Source organism: Eubalaena glacialis, chromosome 2 (assembly GCF_028564815.1).
Source record: "Eubalaena glacialis isolate mEubGla1 chromosome 2, mEubGla1.1.hap2.+ XY, whole genome shotgun sequence".
Classification (NCBI taxonomy): Eukaryota; Metazoa; Chordata; class Mammalia; order Artiodactyla; family Balaenidae; genus Eubalaena; species Eubalaena glacialis.
In genome coordinates, this window is record NC_083717.1 from 119,732,290 (window position 1) to 119,750,589 (window position 18,300).

At 41.5% G+C, this 18,300-nt stretch overlaps 1 protein-coding gene and 1 gene segment (V, D, J or C); one reads left to right on the forward strand and one right to left on the reverse strand.

Moving 5' to 3' along the window:
• Positions 1-18,300, forward strand: part of LOC133084268 (T cell receptor alpha chain MC.7.G5-like) — a 610,392-nt gene that overhangs the window by 154,121 nt on the left and 437,971 nt on the right. Inside the window, 1 exon segment of the C gene segment in view lies at positions 4,345-4,352. Within this exon segment, the coding sequence occupies positions 4,345-4,352 (8 nt within the window).
• LOC133085352 (SOSS complex subunit C-like) lies at positions 6,977-7,754 on the reverse strand. The gene has a single exon (XM_061182347.1). It carries the CDS (start codon positions 7,496-7,498, stop codon positions 7,274-7,276), a length of 225 nt encoding a protein of 74 aa, XP_061038330.1. The 5' UTR covers positions 7,499-7,754; the 3' UTR covers positions 6,977-7,273.

Consider the following 18,300-nt stretch of genomic DNA (forward strand, 5'->3'; position numbering starts at 1 on the left):
GAATTTGGGAGGGAAACAAACCTTCAGTTCATGGCAAAGAGTATTGATTTGACATTATAGAACACTCCTTTAAATTCTTTATTTAGGTTTAAGAGACCCAGCACTTTCTTGATTTTCTTCCTATATTATCAGTTGCTCCTTCTCAGTCTCCTTTGAGGGTTTTTCCTTCATCTCCCTGATCTCTAAACATTGAAATGTCTCAGGAATTTATTCTTGGAACTCTTTACTTTCTACCAACAATTTATTTCTAACTTATTTAATCCAGTCTCTTGGCTTTAAAAACAGTTTAGGGCTTCCCTCGTGGCACAGTGGTTGAGAATCCACCTGCCAATGCAGGGGACACGGGTTCGAGCCCTGGTCTGGGAAGATCCCACATGCCGCGGAGCGACTGGGCCCGTGAGCCACAACTACTGAGCCTGCGCGTCTGGAGCCTGTGCTCCGCAACAAGAGAGGCCGCGATAGTGAGAGGCCTGCGCACCGCGATGAAGAGTGGCCCCCACTTGCCACAACTAGAGAAAGCCCTCGCACAGAAACGAAGACACAACACAGCCATAAATAAATAAATAATTAAAAAAAACAAAACAAAAAAAAAACAGTTTAAATACCAAAATTGATATCTGAAACCCAAATGGCTCCTCTGATTTCTGGACTCGTATATTAAATGACCTATCTGACATCTCCATTTGGGCATCCCCTTCTTGGTACATCTCAAGGTGATCTCCTGATTTCCACCACTCCAGCTACTCTGCCCTCCTTACTTCCCACCCGCTTCTTGTGAAGTCTTCCTCATTTAGGCAATAGGCAACTCCGTCTACCAATTTCTCTGATCACCTTGGCCAAAACCTTGAAGTTGCCCTTGTCTTCCCAATTTTTCTCATATCCCCATTTGATCTATTAGGAAATTCAATCAGCTCTTTCTTCAAAGCAGGCCCAGAATTGACTACTTTTCACTACGGCCACTGCTCCTACCTGATCCAAGCCACTCTCATCTTTTGCCTGGTGGTGGCAATAATAACCCTAACTGATCTCCCTTCTTTCATCCTTGCCCCTCTTCGGTTTGGTCTGCACCCAGCAGAGAGATCTTTTGAGAACATAATTCAGATCATGTGGTTTCTGTGCTCACAACTCTCTAGTGGTCTTCCATCTCACTCAGATAAAAAGCAGATTCTTTACTACAACTTACAAGGCTGACTCCATCTGGTTCCCTGCCACCTCTCTGACATCAACTACTGTCTCCCCCTTACTAACTCTCTCCAGCTTCACCGCACTTGATGTTGCTGTAACACGGCAATCGTTTTCCTGCCCTGAGGCCTTTGCAGGTGTTCTTTCCTGTACCTTGAGTGCTTTTACTCCAGGTAGCCACCTAGCTTATTTCTTCACTTTGTTCTGGCCTCTGCTCGGGAGACATGCTCGAAACATTTATTGCAGCATTTGAGGGTGGTAATAGTTGGAAAAAAAGAAATACACATAAAAGGAAATGAAATTGTTATTTGTAGTGAGGTGGATGGACCTAGAGCCTGTCATACAGAGTGAAGTAAGTCAGAAAGAGAAAAACAAATACTGTATGCTAATGCATATATATGGAATCTTAAAAAAAAAATAATGGTACTGATGAACCTAGTGGCAGGGCGGGAGTGAAGACGTAGACATAGAGAATGGACATGGGGACACAGGGTGGGAGGGGGAAGCTGGGGAGAAGTTAAAGTAGCATCGACATATATACACTATCGAATGTGAAATAGTTAGCTAGTGGGAAGCAGCAGTATAGCACAGGGAGATCAGCTCAGTGCTTTGCGATGGCCTAGAGGGGTGGGATGGGGAGGGTGGGAGGGAAGCTCAAGAGGGAGGGGATGTGGGAGTATATATAGGCATATGGCAGATCTGTTGTGTTAACACAGTATTATGAAGCAATTATACTCCAGTAAAGATCTATTAAAAAAATACACAAAGTATTTCTCAGTAAATGGGTACAGAAGCTGTGATATAAATCTACTCTATGGAATATTGTGTAGCAGGGGTGTTAGCATCAATAGGTCATCAAGATGTATAACTGAGGACCATAACTCAAATTGCAAACTGTGTAGTATTGTATCTATATATCTATATGTATTTATATAGATATATATAGATTGATTAATAATATATTCATATGTCCTTTAAAATTTTGAAATAAATAACAGAGCAGAACATTTAGCTTCATACCCCCCAACTTATTGCCACATCTCTGTCCATCTTCTACTCTTTTATTTTCATCTAGGAAGTGTCTCTATTCTATTCCCAACCTAATATCTCTACTTAATCTCTTGATAACATTCCTTTCTATCGTTCTCAGGAAAAAGACAAAGTGATTATGTTCTCATTAAATTTTTGTCTGACTGTTCTCTGTTATATGTCTCCTTTTTCCTGGATTCATTTTGTACTATTTGATGTGCCACTTTGTATATGAATACACACACACACACATATACCGTTGTCTTTTCTATCATGCTGCAACGTCTCGTGAGTAGACAATGCTGCGTTCAGTTTTTAATTTTTAAAGATGTAGCACAAGATCTAGCTTACAGAAAACCTTTGATAAGTTGCTGTGGACCTATTTTGAAATAGATTGGAGAAATCACATTCAACCCTGAAGATGCAATTTGACAAAATATTTTAAGATAGTAGGCTCCATTAAATGAAGACGAGGGGCTTCCCTGGTGGCGCAGTGGTTGAGAATCTGCCTGCCAATGCAGGGGACACGGGTTCGAGCCCTGGTCTGGGAAGATCCCACATGCCGCGGAGCAACTGGGCCCGTGAGCCACAACTACTGAGCCTGCGCGTCTGGAGCCTGTGCTCCGCAACAAGAGAGGCCGCGATAGTGAGAGGCCCGCGCACCGCGATGAAGAGTGGCCCCCGCTTGCCACAACTAGAGAAAGCCCTCGCACAGAAACGAAGACACAACACGGCCATAAATAAATAAAATTAAAAAAAAAAAAAAAGAACCGTGTGCTCTGACACATCTCAAAAATGGTTCCTTTAAAAAAAAAAATGAAGAAGAAACCAGTTAACTTAAAAAAAAATCCCCATCCAGCCTGAGAGTTCTTTTGTTCCTGATAATTTGTAGATGGTCCTCAGGAGAAAATGGAACGAGGGTTCTGGGGTTCCAGCCCCAGGCTGGGGTTCCAGCCGCCAGGGTTCTGGCGGCTGCTGATGAGCTAGTTGACTTAACAGTTTTAGACCACTAGGTGGCACTCTAGGCTACTCTAAATGAGGAACTTTTTTCTCAGGTTCTGAGATAGATGAATCTTGGTGAAAATTTGAATGAGGGTTCCTGGCAGTTAGGAGAGCATCTGAACTAGTCAGATGGGGAACAAGGACATTTCCATATATTCATCTGCGAGGAAGGTCTGTTGCTTTGATTGGTGTAAAGAGATGATTCCTCAGCAAAACTGAGCATCAAATAGGGCCATGGTAAAACTGGAAGTTCAAGAAGACAACACATGCATTACTACCTATCTACAGTTTTGATTTCCGTGACTAAAAATTCTAAACTATGAGCCTTTACTCTCACTTCAAAATTATTCCAATGATTTCTACCTTTTATTATACCTCTGTTTCTCTCAGAGACAAAATCAGGAAAAAAGGAGATGAGAAAATGAAATGGGAGAAAGATGGTGAACATATGCAGAGAAAGAGGAGAAAAGAGAGAAAAGAAAAGAGAGGTTAGGAAGAAAGAAAGAGGACACAGTTATTTGAATTGTGGCCCCTACTTCATAGTCACAGAGCAGAATTAGCCAGGCAAATGGGGAAAGTGCTGCATAGGAGAAGAAAGGCTGTAGAAAGGAGGTCAGGTGGCTAGCGTATACATGTCCTATTTCTCTTTCCAGCAACCAAAGTCTTGTTGGAGACACTGTATTTGTTTATGATGATTATGTGTCTGAGGGTTACAGAACTGTCCTAATTTCATTTAACTGTATTTACTCCTTTAAGGCGGATTCAATAAATAAAGAACGCATTCAGTGAGATATTCTTTCTTTGTGAGAGCTTCCTTGTAAATGAATTATGTTTTTATTGGAGTGTAATTGCTTTACACTGTTGTCTTAGTTTCTGCTGTACAATGAAGTCAATCAGCTATATGTATACATATGTCCCCTCCCTCTCGGACCTCCCTTCCCTCCATTCCACCGTTCTAGGTCATCACAGAGCACCGAGCTGAGCTCCCCGTGCTATATGGCAGGTTCCCGCTAGCTATCAATTTTACACATGGTAGTGTATTTATGTCAAACCTAATCTCCCAATTCATCCCACCCTCCCCTTCCCCCCTTGTGTCCACATGTCCGTTTTCTATTCCTGCCCTGCAAATAGGTTCATCTGTACCATATTTCTAGATTCCACATATATGCATTAATATACGATATTTGTTTTTCTCTTTCTGACTTACTTCACTCTGTATGACAGACTCTAGGTCCATCCACGTTTCTACAAATGACACAATTTCATTTCTTTTTATGGCTGAGTAATATTCCATTATATGTACCACATCTTCTTTATCCATTCAACTGTCAATGGACATTTAGTTTTTTTTTTTTTTTTTTTTGAAATTATTAAGTCATTTCAGTTTTTATTCCAGAGTCATACAAAGCACTATCATCTGTATTATTTAGCAGTGGCTTTCAAAACATTTTTGCCATTTCACAGTTAAAAAAAAAAAAAACCCTTTATATTATGATCCAGGTCATATTTATTCATTAATTCCTTCAATAAGTAAGTATTAACTACCTGCAATATGCCAAATACTATTCTCAGCAGAATACAGTAGTAAACAAAAAGGAAGGAGGGAACAAAAGCCCTTGCCTTCAAAGACCTTACATGCTAGTGGAGCATACAATAAACAAAATAAGTAAAACACACAAACACACAGAAAAGGAAGACTCATGAACAAAACCTCCTATTACTACATGCCATGTACTCTGATATTTTCTATTTTATAAAAAAATTAAAAAAGCGGGTCACACCCCATTCAGCTATTAAGTTGGCCTCTCAATTCGGTAACGTGTTGAGACCTGCACTTTGAAAAATACTGGTCTAGACACTTTATGGAGTAGGCAGAGTGTGTTCTGTGCCGTCTTACAGATGAGACAGAGTGACACGTAAAGCTCAAGGTTCAGTGGCTTAGCCACACGTGCGCGCGGCCCGAGGGGAGCAACGCTGGCACTTGTCCGCAGGGCTTCTGACGGAGCCCACTGCGGCCCTCTCCAGTACCCTCTGCAGCCCTCACAACTGTCGTCGTCCCTACTTCTCCTTGACTATCAAATCTTGACCTCTACCTGGAGCAGCTCTTCCCTCCCCTGCCAGGTAAAATCACATCGATACTCCTAAGCCTGTGTAGACTGCCCGTGCTCCGGGATGCGGCCCCTGTGCCACTCACTGGACGCTGGCTTCCTCACTGCTGTACCAGAGGAGGATCCTCTCCACCGTGACCTCTTTAAGAGCAAGTCTTACTCTCCTTTTCCCCCCAAAGCACAGCTTTACAGAGTAGGTATTAAAAAATACACATGGAACTGAACTGAATTTGTAAGTGACTCAAAGGAGAGGGGTGAAGGAAGTGCTTACTCTATTTGAAAGGCTGAGACCAGAAAAGATACCACTGGAAAAAAGATCTCTTTACCGAGGTTATAAAAGTCACACATTCGGCAGAGGCTTCAACAATAAAAAACTATACAATCCAAAAAATGTATCTCCTTAGCATCAGTCTATTTAGAATGATGCCAGTAGCTCCTGGTTCGCACAGAACAGAAACTTAGTCAAATCAATTCAAGAAAATGAGGACCACGATAAGAAGGGCCAAGGCTAGCTGTGTGGACCTGAGGCAGGGCGGAGGCAAAGGCCCCAGGTGATCCTCAGCAGCAGAAGAAAGGGCACCTTTGCTGTAATGGTGACCGTTACGATGGGGACAGCTGCCAACTCACCCAAATGAAGAAAACCAGTCCCAGTTCTCAACAGAAAGAATCTAAATGGCACAGCCGTATCTAGGATTATCCACTCCTTTTCATACAGTTTAGGTAAGATGGGGCTGTGTGGTTGGTACAAATATCTAAGGGAAGGAGAGAGAAGAAACTCTTCGAAAAGGGAGATGAAATTTTTCTAATTATTGACCCAAACTGGAATCTCAAGTTTAAATTTCAGGCTACCAACAGAGAGGGAGGATGGGGACTCAAGGCCAAGATGAGGTCAGTTACAAAAAATACTATATCTGTGACATAGTAGAAAACTTAATTTCAGTCCTATTACAAGTAAAAAAAATGTCGATGTTAGCTAAATGACCTCTAAGTTTCAGGGACCTACAACTGAATTCTCTAACCCATGGTTTTCAGACTTTATTTTGAATTAGAGACACTAATTCCGTGGGACTAGGGTCAGCTGTAGGGACTGCATATTTAAATAAGCACCCTGGATTCTGTTAAAGATGTATCATGTTGAGAAACTTGCTTAACCTAATTCTTTCCTTTTTACAGTAACTAAAAAGGGGCTCAACTTTAATTAATGTTTCTAATTAGAGCAAAAATGGGCAGTAAAACTGTACAGGCACACCATTTATGCAGTAACACTAAATAAGAGCATATACAAAATTTAAAACTACATTTCTTATTAATTGTTTTTAATAGCATTTAGTCACATAATTTGTAGTGGCATAGGTTTATAAAAGATGTTTAAGACTGGTTGGTAACTTAGTCTTATCTTGGGTTTTCCTTTAAAATTGAGAATTGGGGAACGAGTCACAAGTTAAAGGATATTTCAGGATACGTTGATTATAAACTCAAAAGGTACACTGATATCAATTCTATAAACAGCAAATGTGAATGTAACTTATTAAAGCCTATTGGTTCACATTTTTAAAAAGCACCCTCATTTGTTTAAAGTTAAGTACTTTAAATGGTTATTGAAAGTCTACTGTAGACATAATATACGCAGTCCAACTAGCTGGTGGTAGGGTGGGTTTATATGACCACATCCAATTAATTCAGAGTCTGACTCAGAATTAAAAATCAAACTGCATTACACAAAAGTTACAGTCATGGGTAGCACAATCAGTTCCTCAGATAATACAGCTTCCAGAGCTTTCATCATCCTGGTCACCCTTCTTTTTTGCTTTCACTTACACATATCTTTCTTTTAAAGAAACAAAATATGTAAAAGTTCACCAAAATTCGGCAAGTCACAGTTTGTATAGCACTAACTGATAGTAGCTTTGGCATTTGATATTACAAAGTCACTTTTGTTACAAATATTTTCTTCATTCTGGGTCAAGGCGAGGTAAAACAGGAAGAATAAGATTCCCAAATGCAGAATCCTGAGTTATGAAGTATCCAGATGAATGTGCATGTGCATGCTGCAAAGCCGCCTTCTGCTGGGCTGCAATGTGCTGCTGCTCAGCGTGGTCCCGGAAGTCCTTGTTAAGAGAGGGTCTCGAGAGCGCAATGCTAGCTCCAGGATGATTTGTTGAAGATTGGTTCTGCATTAGTAATTTTCTTTTTTCTTTGTCCAGTTCTGCCTAGATTGCAACTCTATTTTTGTTTTGAAAACCTTGTCCTGAAGGGTTTGCTGCCATCTTCCTATTTTCTGTTTCAACTATGTTCCGTGGCAAGTGGTCCAATCACCACGCGGCTAGAAAGCCCGGGACCGCCTCGCCTTCTGGTCGTGTTCTCCAAGGGGGCGCGACCACTTAAAGACCTGCAAACCGAGCTCAAGGCGGTGTTCTACCACCTTCCCGCCCCCGCTGCGCTTCCGCCTCCTGATGACTTACCGACATTTAGTTTGTTTCCATGTCTTGGCTATTGTAAATAGTGCTGCAATGAACATTGGGTACATCTGACTTTTTGAACTATGGTTTTCTCAGGGTATATGCCCAGGAGTGGGATTGCTGGGTCATAAGGTAGTTCTATTTTTAGTTTTTTAAGGAACCTCCATACTGTTCTCCATAGTGGCTGTATCAATTTACATTCCCACCAACAGTGCAAGAGGGTTCCCTTTTCTCTGCACCCTCTCCAGCATTTATTGTTTGTAGATTTTTTTGGTGATGGCCATTCTGACCGGTGTGAGATGATACCTCATTGTAGTTTTGATTTGCATTTCTTTAATAATTAGTGACGTTGAGCATATTTGCATGTGCCTCTTGGCCATCTGTATGTCTTCTTTGGTGAAATGTCTATTTAGGTCTTCCGTCCATTTTATGATTGGGTTGTTTGTTTTTTGATGTTGAGCTGCATGAGCTGTTTTTATATTTTGGAGATTAATCCTTTGTCAGTTGCTTCTTTTGCAAATATTTTCTCCCATTCTGAGGGCTGTCTTTTCATCTTGTTCATAGTTTCCTTTGTTGTGCAAAAAGCTTTTAAGTTTAATTAGGTCCCATTTGTTTATTTTTGCTTTTATTTTCATTACTCTAGGAGGTGGGTCATAAAAGATCTTGCTGTGATTTATGTCAAAGAGTATTTTTCCTATGTTTTCTTCTAAGAGATTCAATAAATAAACAATGCATTGAGTGAGATATTCTTTCTTTGTGAGAGCTTCCTTGTAAATGAATTCTTGATCACTGTCAAACTATATGTCCTGATTTTTGACTAGGGAAATTGGGTCACTGACTCTGATAATTTTTTCAGACTATATTTTCCCCAGATGAAGCCCTTATTTTTCTCTGAGGTATCCTTTCCCTTTCTTTACTCCTTCCTGACATGTCTGATTACTGGGGCACTTTAAGTGGAGGCAATGTTGCGAGGGTGGAAAGCCTAGATATTTCTGTACCTGTGATCAGCAATGTAGCAGACAGTAGGGTACTGGTCTCAGCAGCAATGCCAGTACCTTGCTGAAAAACTAGAAGGAAATCTCTTTGCTCTCCAATCTCCTTGTACTCCTCTTCGTTAAGGACAGCTGGGACTCAGCATACCTGTTACTTTCTTCTCAGCTATTTGTGGGCTAGAGGAAAGGCTTTCCCCAAACAACTAGTTTCCTTCTTAGATGTCCATTGATCTGTGCATGCCAAGCTTTCTCTACAACCTTTTGTTTTCTGCTCTTCATCCTGGAGTTCCCTGCTACTGACCCCAGATTTATATATGAGCATCAATGGGACACCTCACTTAAGCTCTATTGGCACAGCATGGCTGGCTTCCACAGAAGCTCCCTGGCTAAGCACAGAGGATCAGGGACATTTTAAGTCTACTATCTTTCTAGAATTGCCTTCTTCTTAGGTCAAATGATTTTTACTTTGTTTATGGTCTATTTAAAAAAAACCCTGTAGAACTAAAATTCTAAAGGGTCATTCCTGGTGTGAGGAAGGTCAGAATCAATGATGATGAATGGAAAATACCTTGATATGGTAATGTTTACACATTTCATTAACATACTGTACAGAAGCTTAAATTTCTGTGAAGTCTGATCTATCAATATTTTCCCTTATTCTTTCTGACCCTCATGTTTAGAAAATTCATGACCATCCTAAATTTATAAAAATATGCTTTTATTTTATTTAAAATATTAATTATCTCTATTTGGAATTTATTTCATAGCTGATGTTAAGGTACGCATCCAAATTTATTTGCTGATCTCTAGATGACTCTCCATTCATGAAGACATATTTTATTGAATATACTATCTTTTCCCTATTTTTTGATAACTAAATTTCCATAAATAATTTGTATGTTTGGACTTTCTATTATGTTCCGTTGATATCTCTATCTGGACCTTTCTGGTAACATGCTTCTTCACTTAGTACAACATTACACTTTGTCTTACTAACTGTGGAGGAAATCCCTCACCATTCTGTTTCAGAACTGAAGGCCTCCTGCAGCCCGAGATTATCTGCAGTATCAGATAGGGCCTCTAGAGGAAGATGCTACACAACTTGAACTTGATAGAAAGCCAGAAAGCAGCCAGCCCTTTGAGGAAGAGCTTTTACTTTGCATGCCGTGTAAACTCACTCACTGCTCTGTCACGGTGTCCATGTGGCTGAATTGTTTCCAGGAAAAACCTGCAGAAAGGAGCTTCCTGTTTCCTCACAGCTCAGACATGAAGTCCACTCTCATCTCAGTGCTTGTGATGATATTCACACTCAGTGAGTAAAGTCTCTTTTTATTCTATCTTTCTCTGGTCTTCTGATTTAGAATCAGTTTAATGAACTATTCTCCTCTGCAAGACAATCCCTGATCCAGAATTGGTGTTACAGGAGGAACAAGAGCCCAGACAGTGACTCAGCCTGAGGACCACATCTCCGTCTTTGAAGGGTCCCCAGTGCAGGTGAAGTGCAACTACTCATATTCTGGGAGCCCTGAGCTCTTCTGGTATGTCCAGTACCCCAAACAACACCTCCAGTTGCTCCTGAAATACACCTCAAGAGAGAGTATCAGAGGTTTCACGGCTGACCTCAACAAGGGTGAGGCATCCTTCCATCTGAAAAAACCCTCAGCTCAAGAGGAAGACTCAGCGGTGTATTACTGTGCTCTGAGGGACACAGTAACTGGTTTTACAAAGGAAGCAGAGCACAAACCCCTTAAGAGTTACTGAAAATATTTCTAAGTTCCCTATTTGGCCACAGTGGGGCATTCTCTCTCTAGAGACTGACACTGAGTTTATCTCTTAGATACAGTTGTCAGTTAGCTATAGATTAACCTCAAAAATTTGTTCAAGGAAATTCTCATTACCTACAATGCCTAAATTAATTTTTAAAATAGTAAGTGTATTTATTCTATATATTAGTACCTGGAAAAATACTTTTGAAATAAAACTATGTAACGGCATAAAAATCCTTTTCTTGGCCCAGAGGGGCTCCCCAGGCTTAAGTGGTGCAGTCCCTCCTCTCTAACTCCTCTGCCATAGCATCCACCCCCACGTGTGCTCATCACCACATACTGAAGCACAGTTCCTGAAAAGTAGGATACTGTTTCCTGACATGTGGTTGCTGATCTTTCTACAGCTAATGCCTTTCCTCTCATGCACTTCATGGACCCATACTACCCAAATCAAGTGCAATCAGGAGAAAAATCACAGCAATTTGAACAAGGAAAGTTTAATATAAAGAATTATTAACTAATAACAGGGAGTTATTTACTAATGAGTAAAAAGAACCCCAAAGAACATAAGAATAGCATAGGTAGGGAGACGCTGTTATCTCTAGGAATAAGCCAGAGTTCCGAGGAAACTAACACATTGTAATTTGTACCCCCTTCTCCTACCAAGCCAATGACTCAGGCTTCACTGGGGAGTGTGTGGCTGCAGCCTGCTGGATGGGGAAGTTTGCTGAGGTGCCAGAGAACAAGGTTGACAGGCAGAAGAACACCTCCCAGGGTTCCAACACAATTTATAGGAAGCTGGCAAGGGAGTGCTGCTGAACTTGCTTGGGTGCTTGTGAAACTTGCCAAGAAACCACCTGGGGGGCTGTCATTAAATGTTGCTGGAGGTGAGCATCACTGGTGTCCCACAGGATGGCCAAGCACTGCAGGAACAAGAAGTGTGGAAAACATGCCAGGACCTGGAAGAGATGCTGCTTCTTCCTGCAGTGTCCTTCCCGTTCCCTCTACTGACAAATCTTAACATCATGCCAGCTGGCAAAGGAGAAATGTTTACAAGGTCCATGTCCAGAGTCACCCTCTGAATCCATGAAGGGTGGATTTATAATTGAAAGGCAATAAATTGATAAGTGGCACGCCCCATCTTTCTGGTTATTGATCTTTCCTACACACCCCTCCATACACATTTGAACTTCCAAACAACGGTGAAATGACTCTATGTTTCTATCTAACAAGCTAAAGCTGGCCTTTGAACAAGTGAAGAAGTTCTCATCATTTCCCCCAAATGAGGAGACCCATAATCCCAGCAGTCACTACGGATCATTGGCTGTATTAATTACTTCTAAAATTCAGAGGAAATTTCACTGAAAATGCTGTTATACACAGACTAAATTGTAAAGTTAATCTCTGACAATCTGCATATAAAATAATTATGGTGAGGAGAAAGAAGAAGAAAATGGCAATGTATACAAAGGAACACACATATAAAAAGCAAAAAGAAAACATAGAAAACTACTACATTCTTTGATTCCCAATTTGGTCACGATACTGCAATTGACATGGACGGCTTCTTTCTTTTATTACACATTTTATATTTTCCCTGCCCTCAGCCATAACCTCAGTGGATTAGGTTTCTTCCCTAGTGGTGTGATCCAAATCTTCATTCTCAAAGGATCTGAGTACTCAAAAATCTTGTCTTTTTATTGCTTGCTGTAATTTAACATTACCGTTTAGTATCAGGCTTGGAAGTGCCAAGAGGCTCCCCTAGGAAATCTCCTAGGTTCCAGACATAGTCCTCTTTATATCTGTTGTGTAGCAGCTACCTAATTCCTCCTTGGTAATTGGTATCAATCACTCCAGTCAGTAGAGTAACCTCATTTTCTATTCATTGTTGTGAGACATATGTAGCCCAAATGGCCACATGGCTGTCTTATCTTCCAATTCAGTGAAATTATTGCTGTGTCCCCTGGTGAAAGCCTTCCTCCTTTTAGAGACTAAGACCTCCAAACCGATACAACTCAAAGTTACAAACATTGGGAGCAAAAGTACTGCTAGTGGGTTACTGGTAATAATAGTGAGAGTGTCCACTCCCAGAGTCACTTCCTTGATTCCTGGACTCATGCATTCTGGGTATGGGGGAGAAAACATCATATAATAGTCTCTGCTATAAAGCATATATTGCATCATATAAGACAGAATCCCATCTTTTTACAGGGTTGTTTTCCAACTGGTGCTATAACGGAACCAATAAGCCATTCTACATTTCAACAGGCCAGCCACTTCTGGGTGATGGGGTATGAGGTAAGATAAATAATCCCATGGGCATGTGCCCACTGCTGTAATCTTTTGCAGTGAGAATAGTTTCTTCCTCAGAAGAAATACTGTGGGCAATACCTTGATGAAATTAGGCATTCTGTGAGTTTATAAGGATGATGCTGGCAGAGTACAATGAGCAAGGAAGACAAATCCATATGCAAGTATGTGTCTACTCCTGTGAGAACAAATCTCAGCCATCTCCATCATGGAAGATGTCTAATGCACTCCGCTTGTCATCAGGTGTCTGGGCAGTCTCTCTGGGGAATGACACCACATCAGGGGCTCAGCATTAGTCTCTGTGTTTGACAGAGTAGGCACTGAGCAACAGCATTAGCTAGGTCAAACTTGCTAAGGGGAAATCAATGTTTTTGACCTCATGCATATCTTCCATTCCTGCTAGCAAGGCCACTTTGTTCATGGGATCAATGACCAACCAGCGGGGTGGCTGGGGAAAGATGTTGACACATCCATAGAGTGCATCATTTTGTCCATTATTAAGAGCTTCCATTTCCCTTGGCCAGTATCCACATAATGCATAATTATCTTGACAGTCTGTGCCCATTCTGAGAGGTCCATCCAGATACCTCTTTCCTAGATTTCCTTGGCACTAATCTTCTGATCTTGTTCCTTCCAAATCTCTTACCATCCAGAAAAATCATTAGCAACTGCCCACGAATCACTGTAGATCAGTACCTCTGGCCATCTGTCACTCTAGATAACATGCATAACCAAAAGGTATCTCCTGATGATTTGGAGGGATGGTCCTTCATGTTCATCCTTCAGTGGGCTATAGTGCTAGTTTTGTGTGGTACCAAAATAATGTGCAAATCCATATGAAAAATAGGCTTGATTTTCTTCTTCCTTAGTTAACTTATTATAAGGAACTTGCCAGGAGATTATAGGCATGGTTAAGGGAGAGTATACAAAACAAGAAGAGTTTGTGTCAAAAGAATCTGAGGTGCTTACTCATTCAGCTTACCTGGATCTTCTGGGGATGCCTGAGCCCAGTCTCTTATATACCATTTCCACTTGATGATAGATTGCTGCTGGGCATGACCAACAGTGCAGGTATGTAGGTCGGACAACACTTGGTTCATGATGGAAGTTCAGGCTGCATGGTCACTAAGTCAGTTTTTTCCTAAGTTAGATATTCAGACTCTGCCATGGTCAATTAGCAAGTCAGAAGCTGTTTCTTAAAAGGAGAATCAATATTTAAAGAAAAGGGCATAGATTCCCCCCAGCCCCCAATACTAGTGGACTATGCTGCAATTTTCCTGTTGGTCTTTCCCATCTCTCCATCCTGTTTGCCATGGAAACTCCAAGCATCATTTTTGGATCTGCTGGATCGTAAGACCAAAGTGATGAAGCAGATAGCACTGAGATGTTCCTTCCTCTGCAATTTTTTGGAATAGTTTAAGAAGGACCAGTGTTAACTCTTCATTAAATGTTTGGTAGACTGACTCAATAACTTTTGACTGCAGTTATTTGACCCTATTGGAGTTGCTGAGGCAAACCCAATATTAATTAACTTATTCCTTTTTTACTTAATTCAGCCAGAGTCAGTTTCTGTTACTCACCAATAAGAACCCCGACTTATATACAATCTCATTCCAACATTAGGCAAATTAGAAGAAAAAAAAAAGAAAAGAAAGCTCATAGATAAAATACCAGAAGTGATTGTAAGAAACCTAGCAGTGGTCCTCAGAGGTATTCTGTAAATACCAGGCATCAATATTCTTTATTAATTGAGTTTTTACATGAATTAAACTGTATCTGTTCTTACTCTAGGCTGGAACTGGAGTGTAATAAAGGCAGAGAATAGACTAGCTTTGTAATTTCTTCTGTATCAGCTCTAACACACTTCATCTTCCACAGCCGGCTCTATTAGCAGGATGATGTGGCCACCACAAGATGGCAGTACCCTCTCTCCTCAGACTCACTTGGTTTGAAATCAACATGTTTGTATTGAAAGCGCAGGATTGAGCTTCCTCTGATTGGCTGGGTAAGAAGCCTGAGACTCTCTCTGGGATCCAGAGGGACTAGATAAATATACCCAGAAAAAAGAACTAGACTGAGGAACCTGGCTTCATTTCAGGCCCCGGAGCTGAGTCTCCTGTGATCCCAATAAGGAAGAAGAATGGAGAAACTCCTGACCGTGTCTTTGGTGATTCTATGGCTTCAACTGGCCAGTGAGTTGGGGCTCTTGGCAATGGGAAGAGGGTGACCAAAGTTCCGAGCCCACAAGACAGAGGGGCAAAATCTTCTTGTTAATTGGGAAATGTACCCCCAAATTATGGAAGGAAATGTGAACACTAGAGAGTGAAAATGCAGTGACTGACTCCTGGCCTCTGGCCTTGTGTTTCTGCCTAGGGGTGAATAGCCAGCAAGGAGAAGAGAATCTTCAGGCCCTGAGCATCCAGGAGGGTGAAAATGCCACCATGAACTGCAGTTATAAAACTGCTATAGAGACCTTACATTGGTACAGACAGGATTCAAGGAGAGGCTTTGCCCACCTGATTTTAATACGTTCAAATGAGAGAGAGAAACGTAGTGGAAGACTGCGAGTCACGCTTGACAACTCCATCAAAAGCAGTTCCCTGTCCATCACGGCTTCCCAGGCTGCAGACACTGCTACTTACCTCTGTGCTACAGAGACACAGTGTGCACCAGGCAACTGCAGCCCCAACGCAAACCCTGCCAGAGCTGCCTCTTAGAAGCCGCGACAGTGTGTAGAGTTGGTGGTTATGTCTTCCCACAAAGGAGAGTCTACAAACAGCTGGCAACAGGAAAGGGAGACCTGTCAAATTCCTGATGTTTTTGGCAGCATGTTAGACTAGGTTACAGGGCATGAGATTTAGAACGGGAAACTGAGATACCAGCTTCAGCTCTGCCCATCCTGGCTCTGTGTCCTTAGGCACATCATCAGTGTAGCAGCCTTCAGTTTCCTCACTTTAAACAAAGGATTTGGACTGACGAGCCTAAAGACCCTTCAAGCTCTAATTTTACCAGGTCACTTGTGGAGGATGAGGAAGGACTTGTCAGTATTAGAAGGTCTCATCTGTTATATGTGCAGTCCCCTCAAGACTTAGGTGGGGCTTTGAGATGCATGAGATGATTTTTGCATTTCTCTAATTCCTGTATAGGAAACAGTAGATTCATCAGACATTAGAGTTAAAAAGGATCTTAGGACTCTTTCAATGAAACTTTTCATTTTAAGGCTGAGGAGTGAAAACGTTGTATAATAATAGACACAAAGATCTGAATCTTTGGAGTAGTAGAGACAAAGATCTGAATCTGATTCTCCCATTTACTAGTTGTGTGATTTCCAAGCTTCAATTTCTCCATTAAAGAGATGGGAATTTATCAGAGAGTCATAATCTTTCCTCATACAAGTGAGAGATGTATATTCTCGGCTACCAGGTCCTAAAATGCTGTTTTTTGAAAGTGGATACTTTATTATCACATATATAACAGTTTTCCATCCATTTTATTCTTGTTTCTGGTAAGAATAGTTTTTTTGATACACTTTTGATGCTACTGAAAATGTGTTTGTGGAGAAAGCGCATTTGTACTTATGTGATGCTTGGTGGAAAAGGTGGGGGAGGGCAGGCGAAAGGTTGGTAGGACTGTGGTTCCCACATGCCAGAACTTCAACCACCAACATCACCTATATCAGAATCACCTACAGCACCTTGAAGATCTGGGTTATTAGGCACTTACTCAATCAGACTCTGATGCACTGATGCACTGTATTTTTAATGAACATCTTCTATATCAGTTAGAGACTGGGTCAGCTTCAAGTTACAAAAACTTCAAATAATAATGTTTTTAACAAGGTGGAGTTTACTTTCCTCTCACGTAAAGAAGCTCTATCATATGTATCATATGCAGTCCAGGGCTGGTATACTACTTTCATCATGTTATAACAAATCAAGGGTCTTCCTTCTAGCTCTCTGTCTCTTGTCCTTAAAGTGTCACTTTTGTTTATATACTTGACAGAAACTGCCAGAGATCCATCCACTTTATACACCTTCCAGGCAGAAAGAAAGAGAAGGTCAAGGGGCAAATGAGTACATGCTGGCCAAGTCAATCATTTCCAGAAAATCCACCCAGCAGCTGCTACTTACATTTCACTTACCAGAGTGTTAGTCCGTGTCCCCACCTTTCTCCTGACTGCAAAGGAGTCTGGGATGTCAGTATTTTTTCAGTCTCAGCATGTCACTCACATCAAAACTGTGGTTCTATTAGTAAGAAATAGGAGAGAATGGACATTCTTTAGGCAAATAGCAATTTCTGCTACCCTCAGTTTAGGGTATATTAAGACTCATATGGGGTTTTTTGCTTCATAGTTATTCATTTTTGAAATACTGTATCCAGTCTATCTCCCAGTTCTGTTGACTTTGCTTCCTAAAGGTCTCCAGAAGACGTCACAAACCCCACACGCTAATTCACCTCCACCATCCTAATTAAAAATCCATTTTAGTCCCTTGCTCCCCAACACGTGACACACCCCATCATTCTTGAATGTAGTCCTCTGTACCACAGTGAGAATGATCTTGTCAGAGTGCAGATTTGAGCATGTCAATCACCTGGATCCCCATTTGCTCTTAGAATAAAGAGAAACTTCTTTTTAAAATTTTATTTATTTTATTTTTGGCTGTGTTGTGTCTTCGTTGCTGCACGCGGGCTTTCTCTAGTTGTGGTGAGCCAGGGCTACTCTTCATTGCAGTGTGCAGGCTTCTCATTGTGGTGGTTTCTCTTGCTGTGGAGCACAGACTCTAGGTGCACAGGCTTCAGTAGTTGCAGCACGCAGGCTCAGTAGTTGCGGTACACAGGCCCTAGAGTGCACGGGCTTCAGTAGTCGTGGTGTGTGGACTCAGTAGTTGTGGCTCACAGGCTTAGTTGCTCCACGGCATGTGGGATCTTCCTGGACCAGGGCTCAAACCCGTGTCCCCTGCATTGGCAGGCGGATTCTTAACCACTGTGCCACCAGGGAAGTCCCAAAACTTCTTAATATGACCTACAAAACCTTGCATAATTTAGGATCTTGTTTCCTCTCCAACCTCATTTCACAATGTACTCCTAATCTCTCTCCCTCTCTGTCTCTCTCTCTCTTCAACAATACTGGTATTATTTAAGTTTCTTTTTTAAAAATTAATTAATTAATTTTTGGCTGCGTTGGGTCTTTGTTGCTGCGTGCGGGCTTTCTCTAGTTGTGGTGAGTGGGGGCTACTCATCATTGCAGTTTGCGGGCTTCTCATTGCAGTGGCTTCTCTTGTGGCAGAGCACATGCTCTAGGCGCACGGGCTTCAGTAGTTGTGGCACGTGGGCTCAGTAGTTGTGGCTCACGGGCTCCAGAGTGCAGGCACAGGCTTAGTTGCTCCACGGCATGTGGGATCTTCCTTGACCAGGGCTCGAACCCATGTCCCCTGCATTGGCAGGCGGATTC